This window comes from Lycorma delicatula, chromosome 2 (genome assembly GCF_047948215.1).
Source record: "Lycorma delicatula isolate Av1 chromosome 2, ASM4794821v1, whole genome shotgun sequence".
In the NCBI taxonomy this organism is placed as follows: domain Eukaryota; kingdom Metazoa; phylum Arthropoda; class Insecta; order Hemiptera; family Fulgoridae; genus Lycorma; species Lycorma delicatula.
The window spans coordinates 202,005,951-202,026,957 of record NC_134456.1 but is presented as its reverse complement, the minus strand read 5'-3'; the positions used below and the strand labels follow the sequence as shown (position 1 = coordinate 202,026,957).

General features: G+C 27.4%; 2 protein-coding genes across 3 annotated transcripts in view; one reads left to right on the top strand and one right to left on the bottom strand.

The window, feature by feature from the left end:
- Window positions 1–595: 595 nt before the first annotated feature.
- LOC142319576 (heat shock factor-binding protein 1) lies at window positions 596–12,945 on the bottom strand. Of its 2 annotated transcripts, none has more exons than XM_075357027.1 (3): window positions 12,503–12,945; window positions 4,030–4,096; window positions 596–1,025 (listed from the first exon to the last, which is right to left on the bottom strand). In XM_075357027.1, the coding sequence occupies exons 1-3, from the start codon at window positions 12,554–12,556 to the stop codon at window positions 937–939; spliced, it is 210 nt and encodes a 69-aa protein (XP_075213142.1). In that variant the 5' UTR covers window positions 12,557–12,945; the 3' UTR covers window positions 596–936. The 2 variants fall into 2 exon arrangements, with proteins under 2 accessions (XP_075213142.1, XP_075213141.1); XM_075357026.1 differs by having other exon boundaries at window positions 12,455–12,901.
- A 6,812-nt stretch (window positions 12,946–19,757) lies between these two features.
- LOC142320350 (UNC93-like protein MFSD11) overlaps window positions 19,758–21,007 on the top strand; it is a 32,921-nt gene continuing 31,671 nt past the window's right edge. The window contains exon 1 of the mRNA XM_075358057.1: window positions 19,758–19,917. Coding sequence (XP_075214172.1) covers window positions 19,813–19,917 — 105 coding nt within the window. The 5' untranslated portion in view covers window positions 19,758–19,812. The remainder of the gene's footprint in view (window positions 19,918–21,007) is intronic.

The following is a 21,007-nucleotide window of genomic DNA, read 5'->3' as shown; positions in this document are numbered from 1 at the left end:
TTATTTATACATACCATTGGCTTGGATCAGAACTATGTTAAGTTCAAAATTTTCAATTTTGAGATATTCCATGAAAATATTGTTTGGGTGCATAGATTTTGAGTGCAGAACTATTCAACAAAGAAGCTATTTTTCTTTGAAATACAAATATTCTTTTAAAAAAAAAACTTATTTCCTTTGCACAGAAGTAGCCTAATTGAGCTCTCTTGAAAAAATGAGTTTTTGGACTTAACATGATCCAGGCCAATATATATATATATATATATATTTTTTTTAAATTTAATTTATAACAAATGTCCTTTTGCCACTTTGCCAAATTTTCATTAAACAAAAGTAAAATGATGTAAAAACTAACTTCCAGGACAGAATGGAAGTGATCTCATGATGAACTAACTTTTATTCAGCACCTCGCCTTTACTCAAAAGATTCATTGGTCCAATTAGGTTTGACAATTCAGTTATAAAATGCATTTCTTTAAAAAAAAAAATAGTGTTAATGGTATCAGGAATCATCTATAAAAATCAATTTTAATAAAAAGGCATTTTAGACCTTAAAACATAAAAGGGAAAAATCTTTAAATATAGATATACATATATTAAATTAAAACAATTTTATTAATTTTAAATTAATTAAAAGTTATAAACACTTATTTACAATATAATTAGTTTTACAGTACTGGAATAATTTTATACACGTTACAAAATGTAACAAAACCATTTTTATATTATTACTTCAACAACGTCATTTGATTGATATGGAAGATGTGTTCATTAAACCATACTTACTATTAAAATAGTAGTGATCAGAACACTAATTAAACAAATGTTACAGAGTAATAAAAATGTGCATTGTAAAAAATGAAATTATTACTTATAAATACATGCTTCTTTGTAACTTTTAATTCCACCATATAAGCTAGATGGTAAGTGAAGAAGACTATTTGTCAGGACCTTCAACACCAGCTTGAGTCATTAGATCGGAGATATTTTTCTCAAGATCGTCAATCCTTGTTCCCATTTCATCTAGTATATATTTGTTAATGAAAATAATTTTTAAAAAAGTGACAATAATACCACTTACATTCATTAAAATATAGTCATGAGTAATTCTACTGCCACAGCAATGTAGAGTTACACAAAATATGATGTATATAACAAATTTGTTTAGTAATTCAGCAACTTATGACTAAATTTAAATCACTCACTTCTTACTCAATTATTTGTAAATGAATTCTAAATTCGAAGCTAGTAAAATATTTTCAAGTGTAGTTAAAATAATCTCTGAAATGAAATCTAATTTTGAAATATTATGTTAAATACTACAGGTAATGTTAGAGGTGTTTGATGGTATCAGTGAGAATTTTCGTAATATATAGTTAATTCACCCCAGAATAATGGCTTGACAAACAATATCTATTTACATATTTATACAAAAATAATGATTTCATAGATGAATAACATGAATTTTCTCACTTTCCATCTATTATCTATTCACACGATCCAGTTCTGTCGGCTTCATCCACCAGTCAAACACCAGAAACCATTACAATCGTCAGACAAGTTTTTACTCCACCAGATTTTATCTAGCACTGCTAGATAATATGCTGCTTTCTTAGACTTGTCTTCCTGCACTTTATTCTGAAAATCAACTAACATTCTTTCTTTCAGTAGAAAAATGGTTCCGAAATAGAGATTCAGCATATCTATAAATTGAATAATTTTTGTGCCAAAAAATAAAGACAAACATTGATGAAATGTTCTTGCACCTAAGTGGAAATGACAATATATAAATTTATTTTTACTACAAAAAAGGAATTCCTTGCTGGTTTATCAGTAATGATTGAGAAATATGAAGTGATCATATGGCACCATTAAAAAAAAATCATTTGATGTCATACAGGTTTTTTTAAAACAATACTGATCATATGGTAATTTTTCAATAAATATGGAATTGTAGATAGAAGTCAGAAATTAAAGATGCTTTAAATGAAGGTATAGTATTTATTTATGAAATGTAAGGATTTTATTAATTTCCCCAAAAAGATAATTTTTTCAATATTATGAAAAATACAAAAATAAATAAATGTGTTAGAAATGTTGAAATCTTTAATAATTAGATATTGTAATAATCTAACATTAAGTAATATCTAATTATCTGTTTTCCAGGTCAAATTCACATTGCCAATGCTGTATGTAAACAAACAGCAAATAATAAGAAACTAATTCTTAAAGCAACCTGTGGACTTACTATGATTACTTACTATAATTTAGAAGCAACTGTTGGACAAAAATTAATATAATCAAAATAGGTCTCAGAGAAATTATTTATTTTTATACTCTTTTATACAATCTATTCGCACATTCTTGAAAAGTCTTAGTTAATTCTGATGAATGATGGCTTATTCTGTATAACTGATCATAAGCGTAATCAACAGTAAAAAAATTTAGTTTCTGGTATTTATTTCTGTTCAAAGCTGAGATTCGAACAATGATCTCAGTTATACAGTGACTAGGTAATCCAGAGGTACAGATTCCTTTCACAATACAATAACTATCAATTACAATGTAAATACTTCTCTCTATCCTGTTTATAAATCATTTCTAAAAGCCCACATTTTTTCAACTTTATATTCTAAAAGAGTGGAACTTTAAATTAACTCTTAGCTAGGAAAAGATCCATTGAATTTCAAATAAATTTGTGAATGAATTTACATGACTATAGAATTTATCATGCATTGAAATTAACACTACAGCCCAGCCTAAGGGAAAAATTGGAGTTCATAAACATAATTATTTCATTTACGTATGTAGTAATTCATTTACATATCGAATCAGCATGTAATTGTCCTATAGTAACAAAAAAGTAATAACAAATATTACTAACTTAAAAATTTCCAAACAACAAAATGCAAAAAAGGTAAACGTTTACAAATTAAAGTTTTATTTTAAATTATAAAAGAAGACTTAATATCAATAAAAATAACAGCTTTAAGTTGCTCTTTGCCAAAAATTTGAAAAATTTGCAAAGGCAGAATCCTTTACTTTCATCATTAATAGAGCTACTTTATGAGTGAAAAGTTTAATATAATATTAGGGTAAAGCACAATGTTTTAAGTGTTGTAAAAATGAAAACAGTTTCCTAAAAGACTGGTTTTCTCCAAAAACTCTCTATGGCAAGAAAATGGAAGAAATCAATGGCTATGTTTGAGAACAGCATCCAACCAAATACTTGACAGAGCTACTTTCGAATTAATGGAAAAGAAGGAATGCAATTTGATAAATACAGAACACAGATTTCTTTGTCATCAATTTGATTAACTAGAAATTGTTTATCATAATGTAACTTTAGTTGAAATCTTGCATTCAGTTGTGAAGAATAAAGAAAAAATGAGGAAATAATATTTAAGATTTACAGACCTTCTAAAGAACTGGTCATCCTAATTAACAGAAAGGAATGATCAGGTCAGAAAAAAACCTCAATAAATACTGGTTATTTTAAAGAAAAGATTTTCTAAAATGCATTTCATGTTATTTGAAATTTTATTCAGTTATTATGTCAGGTCTACCAATTTAAACACTGTGTAATCATATTCAATTTGCTTATTTATAAGTTTGTATTTATTTTTATATTTACTAATATAATATTTCTCTAACACTCAAGGTTTTAACTGTGAAATAAGAATATAAATACTAATGAAATTCATTTTAAAATTTTTAACTAATTTTAATTTTATTTTTGTATGTAATTTTGCCTGCATATGATGGAGTAAAAACTTTGAAAGCACTACAGTTGGGTGAGTGTTCTTACCTTTTTATTCAAATTATATTTGGAGGATATAATTTATTTATTATAAAAAAAAGTATATATATATATACACGCACATGCCCACACACACATACACACAAATAATGGAGAAACTCAGGCTCTCAAAAATTTTTAAATCATCAGGAAACTTAAAAAAAATGATAATATCATTAACAACTAAATACAATTGTCACTTAAAAGTATGTTCATAAATTTAAAGGATATTTCTTGTGATTATCTGTTCAGACATTGCTTGAAATTTATCCTGAGTTTGTTGAAGCAGTGTTTGAATCTGTAAAAGAAAATATACATGAACAAAATTATAACAATAAGACTTAAACTATTTTTTATATCTTTTAATAAGAATTTACTTTCAAATAATATTAAAATTAACTCACAAAAGAGATTCACATTACAAATGTCTTCAGTCTATTCTGAGGTTATGTTCTGGGAAAACAATGGATAGATAAAACTATAATTAAGTATTTAAGTAAAGTTTAAGTCACATAACAAAGTTAATTTAAGTTAAATAAAATTTAGTTAAGTATTTAAGTACCAACATCACAAAGTAAACATGAAGACTACATAAATAAATTGAAAAAAAATGTTATTACTAAGTTAAATTGTATAAGAAAACCTTTAAAATGTAACTACGCAATAAAAACAACAAAAAAAATTAGGTGTTCATACAACAATTTAGCAAAATAAATTCTAAAATAGTCACTACATTATTAAATAAGACATGAAAGAAATATAGGATCTCATAATTAGACCACGAATATTAACTTTTAAGTACAAACAAAAATGATCTGATAATGTAGCAGAAGAGAGAGCCAGTTTTGAAACATTTATGATAATTTTCCAATAAATATTTGGTTTATTGAACAAATGAAACCTAAGAAACTGTATAAATAATAAATTATAAGATATGTGGAAATATACAATGAATTAAAAATCTTTACACAAATACACTGATTTATACAGAGCAAAAAAGGGAGTATAGAAATATGCAGCTTTTTCTTAAGAGTATAACCTTTTCATGTAACAGTCGGTAACTTTCCTAAATTCAACTTGGAAATCAACTTTATTTTATACAGCTATTAGCATCCTCTGACATATCATGTATAATTTAAAACTTGTGTTGTTAAAATTTTTAATTGTTTTTAAAAAGATTTTCAAGATCACTTTCAATTTTGGCCAAAAATTATCTATATGTAAATTTAAAAATTAACTTCATGACCTACCTACTCCACTTTCTCTTAAAAATTACAAATAAAACATTAATTGTTTAATTGGTAACCAGCAGACAACATTACTATGTTGTCTTTTAGTTCAACATCATTATCACATTAAAATTCTTTGGAAATTTGGAAATTGCAGCAATCTCTCTACTTATTTTTATTCAATTATATACAGTTTATGCTTCTGTTTTCAATCTGCATAAACATAATTGCTTTAAAAACCAATCGTATCTTACTGTATTAATACTTAAATTTAAGTTGTTAATATATCATTTCCACATTTATCCTTAAACTTTGTTTATTGTAAAGATTAAATAGAAAAAATAAATAAGGATATTTATTCAAATGGATTTTACTAGTTTTTGAACCTCCTAGCTATGGAGAACATAACAATATGCTAGATGATAAATAAATAAATGTGTTGTGTTGTGTGTGTGGGTGTGTGTGTGTGTGTGTGTGTGTGTGTGTGTGTGTGTGTGTGATTCATTTTTATGTGTTTTTCAAATCAATCAAGGTATTCTATTAAAATAACTTCATGGAAAATGTAACACAATATGTAATTCAGTAAAACTCTTAATGAGATTTTTAAATAATTCATTAATGATGCCTACTAACACAGGCCAAACTTTTTTTTTTTAATTAACACATATAGTAGGCTAATTACAGAACTAGATTAAGTATTTTAATGGTACAATAATGCTAACAAAACAAACAGTAAAAATTATGTTCACAAAACAATGAATTTTACAAGGAAAATAACTTGTTAAAATAAAACTGTGCGAAGTAAAAATTGGTAATAAAACTTAAAACTCATAAAATTTGGATTATTAAACATTAGAAAAATAAAATTACAGGTAAAATAAATGAATAAAAAAGATTGGAATACATGAAAGATTAACCTAATATAAACAAATATAACTGTGCTATTTTAATCACGGTATTTATTAGCGTAACCCCCCCATTACACTTTTAACCGCCTTAGAAAGAGTAACTTTCAGCTGTTTTGTGTAGTCAATAATTTTGTTCATTTCAGTTAATCTCTCATTCAAGAAGGTTTAGCATCATTTCAATAAAATCAAAATTCAATGCTATTATAATTGTACCAGGCATGCAAAATTTCAAGTTGTTTTTAATTAAATACAAATATAGGCACAATTTATCAAAACCTATATTCATGTTAAAGCAAGTGTTATTATTAATATTTACAATAATCCCGATTATAGTGTGTAATTAATTAAATTTACTTATATGAAAAAATAACAATATAAATGAATACCAACAAACAAAATAATTTACCATTTATTAGCGCTTGATTTTTCTGCTCAATTATTTTATTAGAAATTTTAGTTTAAGTTAGATATATTTTTCATTCCTCTAAAAATACCACTTTGTATGTTAGGATCAGCACAAAAGCTTGTCTGATGTCCACTACAATGATAAATTACACAAAACCATCACAGCACAGTCTAATATGTATTTAAGAGTATTAATTTACACGGATAGCAACTTACCATCTCAGAGATAGACAAACCTATCGTGTAAAACATCAGTAGTATGTCAAAAAACTATACTTGCATTTTAATTAATAGATTTTAATATCAGAAATATTTCTTTTATAATTTTGTAACTCGGTTTATAATTTACAAATGACCTGATTTATCAGCCTACTGCCAATATCTAAATTTGTTAACACTTCATGTTTTTAACACTAAAAATACACTTTATGATTTTTTTTTTACAACATATTGGTGACATTTAACAGTAGTTTGTTTCAGGACCAATCATGTCCAACTGAGTCAGAACTTAAAAAATAATAAATTAAGATTACAAGAGAGTTGTTTTGATTTCCACATTAATCAATGACAGCTAATAAATGCTTATAGTATACGTGGTAAATATTTTATCAATTTACTACACTATTACATTAATACATAGAGTTCTATATTGAGCAAAGTCTAATAAAATCACACCTTCATGTAGTAATTTACTAATCTACTATGCTTAAATAGAATAATAGTTTTAATTAAAATAAATAATAATAATAGGATAGTACTAAATGTATTAAAGCAAACTATTCAGAAAGTAGTTATTGTACCAAATAAAAATATTAGAATATGACAAAGAGTAGGTCATAGGTGAAAAATGGATGTTGTTCTGAAATAATACATAATTTATAATATAAATTAATGTTCACCAATACACCAGCAACTATAATAAAATTCTTCTCCTCTTTTCATGCCATTAAGTACTCATTATGATACAAACACTGTATTGTAATGTAAAATTTTTTGACTCTTAAAAGAGCTCATTTATTCTAGATAGTTATACAGATTCTGTGTTTAAAAGGGGCATACTTTGGCTGGATAACAGTAAAAATATATTATTTTAAATGATAAAAACCACTGAATTGTCAATACAGTGAAATTCATAAGTCATATATAATTTTTTTTTTTAATTGATCTATATTTTAAAGACAGTTTTCAGTCACACTGCCTGTATCTGAAAACCAAACGATAATATACACATTGTCTTTTCATTAAATACAGGTAAAAAAAAAAAAACAAGATTTATTATACCTTTAGTAACAATAAGTACCCGACATTAACAATAAATATAATTTAAAGGACTAGTAGAAAACAACAAAGTGACAAATTCACTGATAATGAATAAGTTTAATTACAAAACTGCACAATAGCATTTTGCTTGTTTTTATTCAGGCAAAATTTCAAAAAAGTGAACTTTTCAAGAAGATGGCCAATCTGTAGTTAGTCAGTTGTGTTGTAGTTAGTTTTTAGATGGTGCAACTAAAAGGAGAAAATAAATAAATAGTACATATTTTTTCTTTTTAAATATATATTGTACCGTCATATTATTAAAATAACACAATGATACTGTAATAATAAAATAGTTAAATAAAGTACAGTGTTGTTTGAGTACAGTAATTTACAGAATAACTTAAAAAGAACCTAACCTGTACTTCTGCATTAAAATAATACATTAAATATCATTAAAACAATACAATGATACTGTACTAATGAAATAAAGTACAGTATTTTTTGAGTACAATATATCAGTAATTATAAGTATTAATACGGTATTTTATAAGTTACGTATATCATTTAATGTATAACTTAACAAGAACCTAACCTGTATTTCTGCATTAAATGTGAGTCAATTTACGCGATTTCATTATACGCGGGGAAATTTTCCGGAACGTAATATCCGCGTAAATTGAAGATGCACTTAATAAATAAATCTAAAAAGTATGAATGTGATCAAACCAAACTTAACCTACGCTCGCTTCGTCCGCTAGTCAAGGTTAGCGAGCGTAAGTTAAGTTTGGTTAATTATATTTATTTATTACTAGCAGACCCGGCAGTGCTTCGCTATTACTAGATTTGAGTATATATATAGATTAAATGAATACAATTGAAAGTTTGATAAAACATTAACAAAATGAACATTACGGAACTTCACCAAATTTAACCTTTCCCTTTTACCATTTCTCCCTTTCCCCATTTTTATTTTACCATGTCCCCTTTTCCTTCCTCGTTTCTATTTACCCTTTTCTTTTTTCTCCGTTCCATTTCCTTTTCCCCTTTTCGATTTTTCCCTTTCGCCCTTTTTACCCGCGCGTAAATCGATCCAGTACTTTTTCTCCATAGCGGACACAGTTATCGGAAACATTGAAATGGAATTGTAAAATATTTAGTATAGCGTGTGTCGCTTTTACGTCCAACAGATAGCGTTGTTTTTAAAAAAAATCATATTTTTACCTGTCACAGGTGTGACACTTTACGTAAATAAATAGTAGGTATATAAAAACACGTGCGTATTCGAATGCAATACATTGCCAAAATTTCAAAGCAATCGGTGAAAAACTTTAGTTGATTTAAGATTTTGAACAAACATTTATATTTACATTTTTATTTATATAGATATAAAGTTAGATTACAATTTTAATTTATTTATTTTCTCCTTTGGGTGGCGCCATCTAACAACTGACTGACTAACTACAGATCGGCTGCGGGCATCTTCTGAAAAAGTACCAAAAAAAGTTCTACTATCATAAAAAATTTTAATTATCAAATGCCTTATCAAGATGTGGAAACGATGAATAGCGGAAACAGTATCTAAAAATGAACACTTTCTACATTAAAACAGTAAATAGGCTACAATAAACAAACTGCAGAGAAAACTATTTTTCTATAATCTATATATTGTTAAAAAATGCATGATAAATAAAAGCAGTTCCCTTTTTTTCAAAAACATTTTTTAAAAAATAATTCACACAAATATTTCAATAATTTTAAAGCTAGAAAATATTTTTATGGGTATACAATTTGTTTGTTTGTAAACGTTTAAAAAATATACATAATTTTTATAAATGACAATAATTTTTTAAATTACCAATTACAAATCAATCATACAAGAAAGCACAGTTTTTAATATCACTTTATATCTCATGTCAAGGCCTTATTTGTTGCCACTACAAAAAATTGTTAACTCAAACCTGAACACCACCCAGGCACTATATAACTATCATAATGTTATGACCCTGGTGAAAAATACAGAACACTCCACTTTGCTTTTTATTAAAAAAAACTCCATGCTCTTTCTAATGGCATTCAATGCTCACACAACAGGGTAATGTAGTTTTATAAAATACATTTTGCATATAACTAAAAGTTTGTGTTAAAAACGTTTCCACCTCAATAATCTACCACAAATTAAAAAGTTTAATACGCAAATTGTGTTTTGTCCCATCAAAACAAGTTAAAATTAAATCAATTAAAAATTTGTAGGAATGAAAACATTAACTATATGCCGCTGTATACTCTGTTTAAGATTAGAATATACATAAGATTTATTTAAAATTATGTTAACTAGTGAGTTTCTCAAATACATATTCTTCCTTACTCATTCATTATTCTTAAGGAAGATGGTTCCTGTAATAAAACTCCAAAAATAAGGAACATTAAAACTTCATAAACTTCTGTGATAAAAGGCAAAAAAATTATCACATGTGCAAATACAGCTTATTTATGCAATTAAATCAGGCAAAACTATTTAAACCGTTCTGACTATTAACATCAAATACTATATTACAAGCAACCTTACATAAGAGTTGAAAATTGTTCAGTACACTATATTGTTATTAGTTCCTAATTAAAACATGTTTAATAATGGGAAAAGCTCAAACTTTCCAAAAACATATCCATAAATAGGATATTCCAAAAACAAAGATCTTTAAATCAAGAGTATTTCTGAAACATTTACTTAGTAATTACATTCTATGTCATTAATGAGATGCAATAGGACAAAATCGGATGGGCAACACAGCACACACAATGGAAATTTATTTAGGAGTTGGCAATTAATTACATCTGACATATAGCTTATAAATCGTCAAACTGGCAAAACAAAGATTTTTTTTTACATTATGGATACAATGTATTCACACTATCAAGCGGAAAATCGGAGGTTATAATTTTTGCACCAGAACTACATTGTTTTCTCAAGTAACAACTCAAAATTGACAATAGATTATAAAAACAAATACAAATTAACATGCGATAGCTAATTAACACAACTGAATTTTGTTTACAGAAAGATTTATCATTTTCTATCACATAAAAAGGAAAGGAGATTTAAGAAAACTATGTTAAGGAAATAATAACCTCCAAATCACCTTACTAATGTGTACTAATTAATTAATTAATATAAGTTGGACATCAACTAAAAAAATGAGTTCACAAAAGTAAATAAAAGATCATCAATTTCAACCACGTCTTTGTATAATCAACTGATTCTACAAAAACTGCAATAAATCAGTGCATCCTACAAAATAAAAGGAAGGGGAAGCAAAGATTAATGAGAATGATCCAAGAGACAGATTATGGAAACTGAAAAATACAGAATACAGATTTCTTTGAATAATTTATCAATGTTTTGGGGATTTAATACTAATTACCATCCAGCTGAAACAGAACATACAAAAATATTTGCAATACACCCCACTGAAAGGTAGTGGCACCCCATTGAAAATGGTGCTGAACAATTAGCTTCAGGAAAATCTTTTCAAAGCAAACTTTCCATATAATTTTGAAATTGAGTTACCAATATTTTTTATATTATTTTCAAAAACAAAGAAAGCTGTTATAATTTAATACTAACACACTGTCATGTAAATAATACTCAAAAAAAAATCTTACAGTGCAATTTCCATACAACTTTGGGTCAGCACAACTATCAGAAGGGTAATTATGCAACACCATCTTCAGTGTTGTTAGCAGTAGCACTTGACTGAAAAAGATGATGAATAGTTGGCTCTAAGATCTTGTGAAAGCACAAAATAGAGGCTACAAAAGATAAACCTTATATTAACGTATTGCTTCTTCAATGTCGAGAGTAACCAGTAACTACAAAAAAAGTAGTGCATAACTACCAGTGAAAAGATGTTCTGCAAGAACAATTTTCACTTAACCTTGAAACTGAATAACTAATAATTTTATTTAAAAAAAAGTTATTACATTACACTGCTTTTACATAATTAAAATACTTTACATTTTTACTTCTTTATTAATAGTATGTATCTAGTAATTTTCTATTCAATATACAATTAAGCAGTGAAGAAAAGGAAACCCTTATGTTAATTTGTATACTCCAATCCTCACTTCATCCATTCTAAAAATAGGATAAGGTTTCACATTAAGAACATTTATATAATGTCAAAATATCGACTACATAATGGTTGAGTATTTTTAATGCATACTATAAATTAAATTAAGTATTTTATCAATTTACTTCATTTGTAAATGTAATTTTTTTTTAACTACCTTTTCTCAAACTTATCTAAGGCTAAAGTTTGTGATTCGTTTATAAATGAGTTATATTGCCAGACAAGGAAATAATTCAACGCAGCATACATTGAAAGGTAGTGGCACTCCATTGAAAAATGCGCTGAATACTTAGCTCCATGAAAATATTATTATAATGAATAATACAAAAAAGGATACATAAGATTTCTAGTTAAGAACACTTACATAGTGTCAAAGTAATGATAACATAACGGTTGACCTATACTTCTCTAAGTTATCTAAGGCTGATATTTGTGATTCAGTACATAAATGAGTAATAGTATGTAAAAATCACTTGTTCTCTAGACTAAATAATACGTCAACAAAAAAATGGACTTATTTTTCACATTCCTACATTCAAAATTAATTAAATTCATAATAAAAAAATTGTACAAGTTAAAACCACAATTATTCATTCAATATTGTTATAGTCTAAACAAATAAAAAGTTAGGTTAGAATGTACATAAGAAGACGTTACTTCAGTATATTCCATTACAAGAAAAGACGTTAAATATTTTTTTTAAAATAGAGCAACTCAACCGACTTACATATTGTGTTAGTTCCTGCAAATTTTTTGGATCACTTTGGTTACTCACTGCAAAACTTTGTTGTTCATCGATGTTCTTAACTTCTTGCTTCATGTCCGCCATCGCACGAAACTATGATCAGCTGTTGGAGGCAGATCGTAGATGTTGCAGATGAGCTAGCTAATTGCCTATGAAAGATTACTCCAATTAAAAAAACTTGCACTGATTGAAAAACAGACAGGCGTTGTTTCTGAAAATTACTTATAAATCTGTAATAAACAAAAGATTTGTAAATTGAATGATTACCAAATTTAAGAGATCAAATAGAATATATATATAAATATATAATCGGCATTTATAAAAAATTAAATGTGAATATTGCTATTGAAAACAAGAATACAATCCACGTAAGAGAACTTGTGTCAATCCCTAAAAAGTTTGCGTTACTCTAAACATCGTACTATGAGCTGTGTGGTACAACTGCCCTGGGTCACGCAAGTCTCATAATTGTCGATATTTGTCTATTACGAGTTCGAAAAGCGTTTCGCGTGCGTCGTTTTGTGTTTGTCACTATCCGTACCAAGCTTTGAAAGCTACATCATCTCTTCAAATTTGAAATGTTTATATTAGTAACATATATTATACAACAGTCTACTGTCTAAACACAGATGCTTTACAGTTAACAAGTTTTACAGACTTGCTTTTACCAATACTAGATATTTTTACAATACTTTTTTTTATATTACGAACTTTGTTTAAATGAATTCTGGATTACTTTTTGTCGATGTTACAACTTTATTTTTCTTCAATAAAAATATTTTTTTGTATTTAAGAAGTCAGATAATTTGATAATGGTTTTTTTACACTATTCTTTATGTTTTCATACTCATTGATGCCAAGAATTTCCAAGATTTTTTCTGTCAATGTTTCTGAAATAACACGTTAGCACTAACGCCTGCAAAAATAAAAATGTGCCAAAAAAATATATGGGTGTTCATAATCTTGTTTTTTACAAGATACTGAATGTACCAAGCAATTGATTAAGTTGCCAACTACAGCTTTTTACTTCCTTGTACGAAGTAAAGGAATTATTGTAACTGCGAAAAATTTCGGTTTTCAGAGTTCAACGGAAATATCCATTTTTACCATCCCTGAATCCAATTTGTAGTTTCGGCGTGACGTCTGTACTTGCGTAAGTATCTCTCATATAACTCAAAAACGACTAGCCGTAGAATGTTGACATTTTGGATTTAGTACTGTTGTAACATCTAGCTGTGCAATTCGACCCTTTTGATTGCAATCGACTTGAACAAAAATGTCTAAAAATGTTTGATTTTGGACTTTTTCTTAACTGCAGTCATTAAGAGCTTATCAACGATATAAGTGGTACTTATTTTCATTGGTTCCAGAGTTATAGCCTAATAAAATTTTAATTAATGAAATATTTGGGTCTTACAAGGGGAAGGCACATCGGTTCGAATTCGACTTCATTTCCTTTATTTTAATTCTTTTTTAATATAAATATAATGGTATATTAATATTAAACAACGATTGTAAAAATCATTTTACAATAAATAATATTTCAGTAATAATAAAAAAAATATAAGTTATTAGTGAAATCAAATTTTATGTACTTTTAAAAATATGTATATGTAATTTAATAGATGTACAAGGAATTCAAGTGGTGGCCACATCAGATTTTTCTCATAAGAATCTGCAATTTCTGGTTTTTAACATAATTGTATTTTTGTTATAGTAAAATGAAACAAGATTACAGTTTACCTTTCTGTGAACAAAACTTAGCTAATAAAAAGTAGCTATGAAACTCACAAAATTATTGATTAGTTACAAAATTATCATTTGCCTTTTGATTACTTCTTTCATCAAAAAGAGAGACTCATTCAAGCTAATACAAGAAAATAGATTTCTGAATTCACATCACCATATTTAATTGATATTTAGGTAGCTGTATTTTAATTCAGCAATATACAAACCCAAACTGAAGCAAACATTTTATTTTTATTAGGTTCTTTCATAGATATACATACTATTGGATAGACACTACTGCAATTTTGACACTGCCTTTTAGTTTCATCATTTGTAAAGTCAATAATTTCCTTTATATCTGAGGAGGAATTAAAATATTCCATGCTTCTTTTTCAGTTAGGATGTTTTATTTTTACCCAATAATCAGACAACAAATATTACTTTTCAGTGTAACATTTCAAATTTATATATCAGTGTTCTGTTTGTATGCATTATATGTTAAATTGATGGATAATTAATAAAAAATTGCTTTTATCTTCATCCTTGCTTATAAAAAAAAATGTCATCATACTTCTCAATTGCACCTTTTTGAGCTACCTCTTTATGTGCATCTGTATCAATAACATAAGTTATGTAATCAGAAAACTTACTATTATCATGATAACAGTTTAACAAATTACATCACTGCAAATACAAAGTGGGGTGTAACAGCATCCCAAGACAAAGAAGTACAAAAATAAATAACAATGAACATAATAAAATCTGATAAATGTACTCCTGACTTACATCATGAGTGAAAAGTACATAGTATGACAGCACATTCTAATATAAAGATTTAAAATACAGTAAAAATCCAAAAAGTAGGACTGCTTACATTCTGCATTTAATAATTAAGGATTAATATTTCTATCAAGATCTTTCTACTGAAAAACAAAGCAAGATCAAACTTTAATGCAATTGAACAACATAAAATACACAAAAACACAGTCCCAATATTCTAATGAACTGGTATAACTCACTTTTTGACCCTGTTTTTAAAATATCCTGTCTCAGATATGAAAAGCAACTAAAATCAATAACTAAAGCAATTACTAAAAAAAAAAAAAAAATAAATAAAATTATAGGAATAAATTTAGCTGAAATCATTTTGGTGTACTTAAAATACAGAAAACATTTTAGCATTACATTAAAACTGCAAAGTTCGGACAACTTTGCCCAGACAATATGATTATTGCTTAGTGTTTATATGAATAATTTTAGGGGTTCTTATTTATTCATAAACATACTTATTTATATATAAATATATTATTTTTTATAATTTTACAATATTTAATTTAAAATATTATAGTTAATAATATTAAAAATGATCATTTCAATTTCCAATTTTTTTTTTGAGGTAAAGTCTTGTATAAACTCAGGCAAACCATAACCACCAAAGTACCCTGGTATCAACTGTCTAGTATTCAAATCCATATAAAGCAAAATTATCTTTTATTAGGATTTGAACTTTAGTAGCTTTCAATATTTGAATAACAGTTTCAGTATTTGAAGTCAGAAAATGATTAAAATAGATTTGTTCTGAAAAATGTATCCCGACTATACATTATCTATCTGTAAAATGTAATTATTATTACCTAGTTATAAATTCATTATGATCATCACTTTAGAAGAATAAACATATAAAACACTTAAGATGATTTCTGTCCTCCAGAAATGGATAAATGTCTTGCAAATTCATTTAATTTTCTTTACAAACTGTGAATTGGTTTATGAAATAAATTTGATTCAGCACGTCTAACTGGATACCTAATTCATTTAGGCCCTTGTCTTCTTTTTTCAAAAACAAATCGTAAAATGTTTCTTCCATTACTCTGCACTCTATCAAAATCTCTAGTACATATATTTTGACAGCGTCACCTACATTAGCAGATGAAAATTTTGCATTTGAAAGCAGCATCATTTTTTTAGCTTCTTGTTAAAGATTCGACAACAGCTTTTCTTTTTGTTGACAATTTTTCCAATTTATTGTTTATACAGCATTCACAGTTTCACTGGTCAGTAATTCAGCTATTGAGTCTGAGAGTTCCTCGGCTTTCCTTGAACAATATCCGTCCCCAGCCACAAAGTACTTAGAGCATTAACGAGGTTGTTGACGAACTGATGGCAATTTTCACTTTGGAGAAGTTTTGACACGTCAAATATTGACATAAAATTCTATGTAACTTCTAATGCTGATTTAGTTTTAATGGCACAAAGTTACACAAATTTTGTGAGATGATTCTAGTATACAAAAATATATCTGTATTTGCCATCAACATTAGACTGCATGCAATGAGGTCCACTTGTCACCTGGAGTTTATTTCTGTGCTTATGATGGATTTTACTACTAAACCTTTTCTAGGTATGCTATATTTTTTTTTCAAATAGTAGAGAGGTTTAGGTATGTCAAAATCATTTCCCTGGTTATGTTCTTCTACTTGATCTTCACTTCTGTCTATCCAATTTCTTCCGAATATGTATATCATGAATTATGTATATTATTAAAAAGTGTTCTTCAGGTATGCATAGCACTTGATAGAAGAATCATCATCCTCTTTTATTGGAACAATAACTGTTCAATACCACCTTTGAGAATCACATCATAGCGACGCCGACACTGATAATTCTCTAGAGACTTCGATTGCTTTTCCTTTGATAGTTTTTTCAGTCATATCTAAATATTCGGCTTGAGTAAATACTTGTGTATTTATTTTTTTGTGATTAACTATATCTAATAGCATATTGTTAAATCAAACTTTCATTTCATCTACAAACAATTCCATTTCGCTAGAATATGCTCACAGTGACAGTAGTCAATTGCAAGCTTGACAAAATACAACTTAATAAAAATTATGTGTAACGCCAAGCATCTCTAGAAAATACATAATTGCACAGGATGTTTTCATCCTGTGCAACAATATATTTTAATATTTATATATTTATGTATATGTATATATCATATATTATATATGATATATAAATATATATCATATTTATATTTTAACATTTTTGTTACATAAGTAGGAATACTAACGTAATAAATATAACCATAATTTCCTTCTGTTGATTTCACTGGGGAACAAAGATAGATATATTTTTTGTATCAGGAAGAAAAATATATGATTCTGATAGTATATATTCTCCTGAATTCAAATATTATATCAGTTTTCCCCATCACGCAAGGTTTCTGAACGACAGGCATTTATAATTTCAAACATATTAGTGCTTTCTGCATTTTTAACTACACAATATTCAAACATCTGACTCACCTAGAAGTAAAAAATGACGATTTTCTGCTACATTTCACCTGTGGAGCATCCATAAATGGTCCAACAATAATCAGCCAGCATATTATGATTCTATTTGCTTTGAAACCTCTTTTCCATAGCTGAAATCTTCTGATGACAGTGTTCCCCATGCTCATCGCTCACTGCACCAAGATTTTCCAGGAAGAAATCTAGGTGCAAATGCAGGAAGCATACTTTTAAGGACACATACAACCCAAATTTTTATAAGATCTTTGACAATATCATGGTAATTTTCCATCTTTCGATTTCTCAAAAAACTGAGTAACATTTTTGAATGCTTGCCAAGCTGTTTTCTCCAGTGAATTCAATAATTCCTAATATTTTTCATCAAGCATAAGAGATCATATTTGTGGACCCACAAATATTCCTTCTTTAATCTTTGCATCACTAATTTTAGGAAACTTCTGTTTTAAGTACATGAAACCAGGAATATTGTCCATAGCCTTGACGAGATCCTTCATTAATCTTAGTTTTGATATGTAACGGAGGTAAACACTCATTTTTAGGATTACACAATGGGTCATGTTTCACATTTTTCTGTTCAGGAATGAGTGGCCTGCATTTAGGCCATTCTTTTCTAATGAAATGGTATTTTCTGTCCCTACTATCCCATCACTCAAAAAACAACAGTACTTTGGTTAACCAAGCTGCAGACCAAGAATAAGTGCAGTTACCTTCAAATCACCACAAATATTCCATTCATACACTGCATATTGAAGCTTTTCCAGTATAAATTTAAACTTTTCATATGTTTCTTCCATATTAGCAGAGTAAGCCATAGGTACTGATGGGAATTTATTGCCATTATGCAGAAGCACTTTTTAAACTAACATTAGAGGAATCAATGAACACGTGCCATTTTGTTGGGTTATAATCATTACAAAGTGTCTCCATAAGAGAAGAAATGCCATTACAAACCACTAAGCCATTTTCTTCAGAAAATAGTCTTTAAATTCAAAATCACAATTACGATAAGTACATATCTTTGTTTTTTTTTGAAGAAGATTCCATTATTTTAGCAGGAAAGTAAGCATTTCAGACTGTTTTTTGGATAACTTTAAATCTTGAACTAGATTTTTAAGATTTTCTTGAGTCAGTAAATGAAGCTCAGATGAACTGCTTTGTTCAAAAGTTGTATCACCAAAATCTGTTTCTTTTTCTTCCTTACTTCCATCAGATTCTGAGTTCTTTTCATCTAATGTCACGTGTTCTGGAGGTTTTGGTATGGGCAATTCTTTGCAGTGTGGAACTGGTCTCATTGCAGATTGCAAGTTAGGGTACACCATTGCATGTTTTGATTTTGACATAATCCCTTTAATAAATTGGTTCGGCTGTTGAGCTGCTGTGGATGGAAAAAACATACAAGCGTTTTATGTACTACACTCGTACATACTATATATAATATGGATGTATATATGTATATATATATATATATATATATTCATATACATATATACATCTATTTACATGTAATCTATTTAGGATATACATCCTAAATAGATTACATTCTAAATAGATCCTAAATAGATAATCTATTTAGGATATACATCCTAAATAGATTACATTCCTTTTTGGGCAGTCATGAAATAAATGGCACTCAAATTAATGGGAATTGTTCTTCCAAAGGACGTTTTTCAGTAAGCACTTAGTAATACTGTTACTTATGATGCCTAACTTAAGAAACTGGGATTTATTTAAGACGGATGCTGTTAATAGCAGTGTTACCACAAACTCTTCTGATAGATGTGCTGGTAATATACTCTAAAAGCTCTTCAGATGAACAAGTTTCAATAATTTGAAAGTAAATTATTTATAATTAGTAATTTTCTAGTAATCAAAGAAATAGTTCGCATAAACTGAAGGAAAACGTATTACCAAAACAGATTTAAACCCATACAAGTCATTATTATCATTTTATAATTATATTTTAACTATTAGAATTAGAGAATTATATGCATTTCTGATGAAGCACTTGTGAAAATAATTTTTCACAAATAATAATAATTATATCTAATATGAAAATAAAAAAAAACATATAATAGCATATTGACAACAATTTTATTATGAACTATAAATTAAAAATATATACCCTGATTTTATCAGCTTAATGTCTCATCAAGATAGGATATTAAGATAATTAATCAGTTATATAATTTCTACTGCTATTATATGAATCATTTAAAATACTTTATCTTATATAAACTATGAAATATAATAGAAAACTTGTATTATTTAAAATAATGTGGCATTTTCATTTATGATAAAATGTTATGTTTTAAAAATGTTGATAGAAAACTCTTTAATATTATTTACCTTGGTATTTGTTTCATGATACTGTTTACTTCAGAATTTGCTGCTTTCAATATGCAGGTAAGTATTATTAATTATTGGAAAAGAGCTAATTTAATCCCTTCTGTATTGAAATATCTTTTAAAGATTGTGTATTATTAGTTCTTTTTACTTTCCTGGCATCATAACTCAAGAGCTGTGTAGCAGGAAGGAAAGTATGGTAATCACTCAAAAGTTGGGGTATGGATATTTTGCATTTCTCGACATTCCCGATTCTGGGACCCCAAAAAACAAAAAAAGTCGGGGTTAATGTTCATATGCGTGTACATGTATTGACATGTTTGAAGCTTAATAACTTTTGACTGGATAAACAAATTTTAATTAAATTTTGTATAGACTTATGTTAAGAGGTAATGTGTTGGTAAAAGTTTTGGTCAATATCTCCAGGAGGTAGATAGTTTTTTGGGGTCAATTTTCTCAAAATTTTGCAAACATAAGCCCACTTTATTTTAAGCTCAGTACATGTGCGCATACTTATCTTACCATTTTTTTTTTAATTTGCCCCAAAATTCCCCTTCCCAAAAACAGAAAAAGTATATTTTTTATTTGTTGCCTATTTTTAATCAATTTTTTTTATATCTTCCTAGGTAGAGTAGTAGTGCAAGCAACCCAGAAAAGTACTTTGGGGACAATGTTGGGGGTAGGAGAGCTGATCAAAATTTTAAAATATCAATTTTTTTTAAATCTTTTAAAACTTTTTTGTTTATTTAAATTTTAATATTATTAAAAGTTATATATATATATATATATAATATATAATAATAAACTAATTAAAATTTTCATTCTAATACTAATATTACAATATAATCTCAACATAATTCACCCCCATCTCCAAAAAATATATCTTAGATAATTTTTTATTGGTAATAATTTTTCAGTGGAATTTTTTTCAGTTTCTTCCATTTAACATAGTGTATGTAGAGAAAACAAAAAAAATCTTGGAAGATGATTTTGGAAGTGGGCGAGCAAATGAAATACAGATCCTTTTGAATTTTTTAAACTTTTATGGTTTATTTAAATATATAATGATAATTTTACAATAAAACTTTATCATTATTTACCCCAAAAAATAAATTTTAGGTAACCTTTTTCATGCATCATTTTTTTCTAC

Coding starts and splice junctions, on each gene's coding strand:
- LOC142319576 (XM_075357026.1), bottom strand. CDS start 12,556: ATGGCGGACATGAAGCAAGAAGTTAAGAACATCGATGAACAACAAAGT. Junction 4,097..12,454: donor TGCAGGAACTAACACAATAT/GTAAGTCGGTTG, acceptor TTTCTTTTACAG/ATTCAAACACTGCTTCAACA. Junction 1,026..4,029: donor TGAACAGATAATCACAAGAA/ATATCCTTTAAA, acceptor ACAAATATATAC/TAGATGAAATGGGAACAAGG.